General features: G+C 39.0%; 1 protein-coding gene across 1 annotated transcript in view; it reads left to right on the top strand.

The window, feature by feature from the left end:
* Positions 1-1754, top strand: part of CTNND2 (catenin delta 2) — a 554610-nt gene that overhangs the window by 492846 nt on the left and 60010 nt on the right. Inside the window, exon 15 of the mRNA XM_025215651.1 lies at positions 925-1135. Within this exon, the coding sequence (XP_025071436.1) occupies positions 925-1135 (211 nt within the window). The remainder of the gene's footprint in view (positions 1-924; positions 1136-1754) is intronic.

Here is a 1754-nt window from a genome sequence, read left to right as displayed (position 1 = left end):
TCTTTCCAAACATTAAGTTAATGCAAGCAACTTGTAAAAGATTTCTTTGTTAGCTAAAGCATGGGGAAAAATTAAATGGAGAAGCATAATGCCTATTTTTTTCTCATGCCTGAAGTTCAAAATAAACTCCTTTATAAAAAAATTGCTCTTTTTATTACAGAAGATTAAAGTTTTACATGTTAATAATGCATAAGATAAATCCTTTGCCACCTATCAAACTGAATCACAGTTCTGGAGTCTCTCTTCCCTACCACTAATATTCATACAAGTGAAACTTTGAGCAATAGTATTTTAAAGCAATTCTAAAATGCAATGGCATCATTACACTTGTAATAAGCTATAAAATCATAAAAACATGAACATATCCAGTTAATGAACTGTATACAATATACAGGGTGAACTGTATACTATGAAGCCTGCCCTCCAGATAGGATTAACCCCTTCATTCACAAATAATTTGGATGGCTTAACTATCGTCCTGCTGTTTGTAACAGCTGTGGTACATTCTATTGCCGGTGCTGCATCAACACAGCTAACAGGTTGTATATATATATATCTTATCCCACTGTGGTGGGATAAGAAACACATGGATTTGGCAAGCCCTGCAGGGCTATCAAGCCTTAAGTTTATCTTTATGTGAATACTTTTCTTTACTTGCCTCCTTTTCCCAAAGGCCTGGTATGACCCATCCCCTAAAGCTCTTACTGATGTTACCAGGGAATATTTGTAGACAACACTCCAATGCCTGAAATCCTCCTTGGACCCATTAAAAAAAAAATACAGCTAACAAAAAAATAATATCAAAAGAAGATCAGATTGCACAAAAATGGTACTAATGTTGTCATGAGTATTTTCCCCTTAGTTCTCCTAGTCACCCTTTTTTTCCATCTCCTTTGAATTCTCCTTTCATTTTTTTTTTTAAAGGCAAGTATGCTATGCGGGACCTGGTCCATCGACTTCCTGGTGGGAACAACAGCAACAGCTCAGCAAGCAAGGCCATGTCCGATGACACCGTTACTGCCATTTGCTGCACTCTGCATGAAGTCATCACAAAAAACATGGAGAACGCCAAGGCCTTACGGGACGCAGGAGGCATTGAGAAACTGGTTGGCATTTCCAAGAGCAAAGGAGACAAGTATGTTTTGCAAATCACCTCACACCTTTTGGTAACATCTCTGAGAAGTATAGTTAGTTCTGACTGTGTTTGTCTTGCTGCGTTATTTAATTTCATGAGAAATCACATGTATTTCATGAGAAATCACATGTATTTAATCACCTTGCCAAATGACAGAAAGGAGGCAGGAAACACCTAGGCCCTGACATGTTTTTGACTTACTGTCACTGGTAATATGCACTGTGCTAGGATCCATATAATTTACAATAACTTCTAACACGAAACCTCTCCAGGAACCCATTATAAATATCAGGTGCTAGACCAAACCATTAGGCCTCTACATTGTGTAAGTGTACACCTGGAGCAACCAGGAAAAAGCCAACTAGACTGTAGCCCACAAAGTCCTTATTTCTCCTTCCCCTTCCAAAATCCTTACTCCCTTTCTGGCTGCAGTGTATTGCTCACCTTACTCTGAGACATTTACCCTGGGTGGTGAATGATGAGGTAGAAAGAAGGTTCCTCCCACTCACTGGCTTATGAGTGCCAATGGGTGTAGAAGTCCCACACAAGCAGGACACTTCTAGAAGCACCTATGAACACTTCTAGAAGCACCTATGTTTTTCCAAAACAAACACTATGA

The sequence above is a fragment of the Alligator sinensis genome, unplaced genomic scaffold, assembly GCF_000455745.1.
Source record: "Alligator sinensis unplaced genomic scaffold, ASM45574v1 scaffold82_1, whole genome shotgun sequence".
Classification (NCBI taxonomy): Eukaryota; Metazoa; Chordata; order Crocodylia; family Alligatoridae; genus Alligator; species Alligator sinensis.
The sequence above is the reverse complement of the archived record's forward strand: the minus strand, read 5'-3'. Positions and strand labels throughout refer to the sequence as shown.